This window comes from Aptenodytes forsteri, unplaced genomic scaffold, assembly GCF_000699145.1.
Source record: "Aptenodytes forsteri isolate BGI_AS27 unplaced genomic scaffold, ASM69914v1 Scaffold346, whole genome shotgun sequence".
In the NCBI taxonomy this organism is placed as follows: domain Eukaryota; kingdom Metazoa; phylum Chordata; class Aves; order Sphenisciformes; family Spheniscidae; genus Aptenodytes; species Aptenodytes forsteri.
In genome coordinates, this window is record NW_008794078.1 from 1,024,319 (window position 1) to 1,025,167 (window position 849).

General features: G+C 46.1%; 1 protein-coding gene across 1 annotated transcript in view; it reads right to left on the reverse strand.

Annotated features, from left to right (window-relative positions):
• Positions 1-849, reverse strand: part of MEIS1 (Meis homeobox 1) — a 125,045-nt gene that overhangs the window by 107,142 nt on the left and 17,054 nt on the right. The window contains exons 5-6 of the mRNA XM_009290971.1: positions 600-741; positions 38-88 (exon numbers count right to left, since the gene is read on the reverse strand). Of these exons, the coding sequence (XP_009289246.1) occupies positions 38-88; positions 600-741 (193 nt within the window). The remainder of the gene's footprint in view (positions 1-37; positions 89-599; positions 742-849) is intronic.

Here is an 849-nt window from a genome sequence, read left to right on the forward strand (position 1 = left end):
GGGGGTGGGGAGAGGAAGAAGTGTTGTTAACTCTTACCAAGTTATCCAGTTCAGGATTAGAGTAGAGGAAAAGTTTCTCTGCTCGGATCTAAAGATAAGAAAGGGGAGGAAAGGGGGGAGGGGGGGGAAATAATAAAAAAGATTTGAAATATGGAAGCAGAAAAAGCAGACGTTATTATTTCTTGCTTCATTACACTGTCGGGTCCATTATGTAACCTTTCGTGCAAAGCCCTGACTGCTGGATTTAGTACATCGGCCGAACACTTGAACAAGTGAATCAAATACACCGAAAAATACCTCCGGAGCTTCCCGGGCAGAGCCCCGGCCCGGCTCCTGGGAGCCGCGCAGCGGAACTCCCCGCCTGGGCGCAGACCGCTCCGATTAATTCATTTCTTTAGGGGGGTGGTAAATGCCGAGATTTCCCGATTTTTTTTGTTTTTTGTTTGGTTGGTTGGGGTTTTTATTTTTTTTGCCTCTTGCAGTAAGAGAGGGGGGAGGGGGAAACGCGCATCTTTAGCTCAACAGAGACTTGTTTTTCTCGTTACGATTTTTTTTCCCCTCTTTTTTTTCTTTTACTGTTTCAACCCGGTTTTGCTGACCTGTTTGGCGAACACTGCTATGTCTTCATTGAAAGACTCAGAGGAGCAAACATCGCCTCCCGCTACCCCGGGCTCCCTGGGTGTGCATGTAGCTAATTCACATTTCTCAAAAATCAGTGCTAAAAGAGGGAACAGGGGGTGTCTGAAAGAAAATACAACAGTCACACACACAGAGGGGAAAAAAAAAAAAAATACCATAACGAAACAAAAAAACCCCCAAACACAACAACAGTAGTGCCGCAGCAGCGTG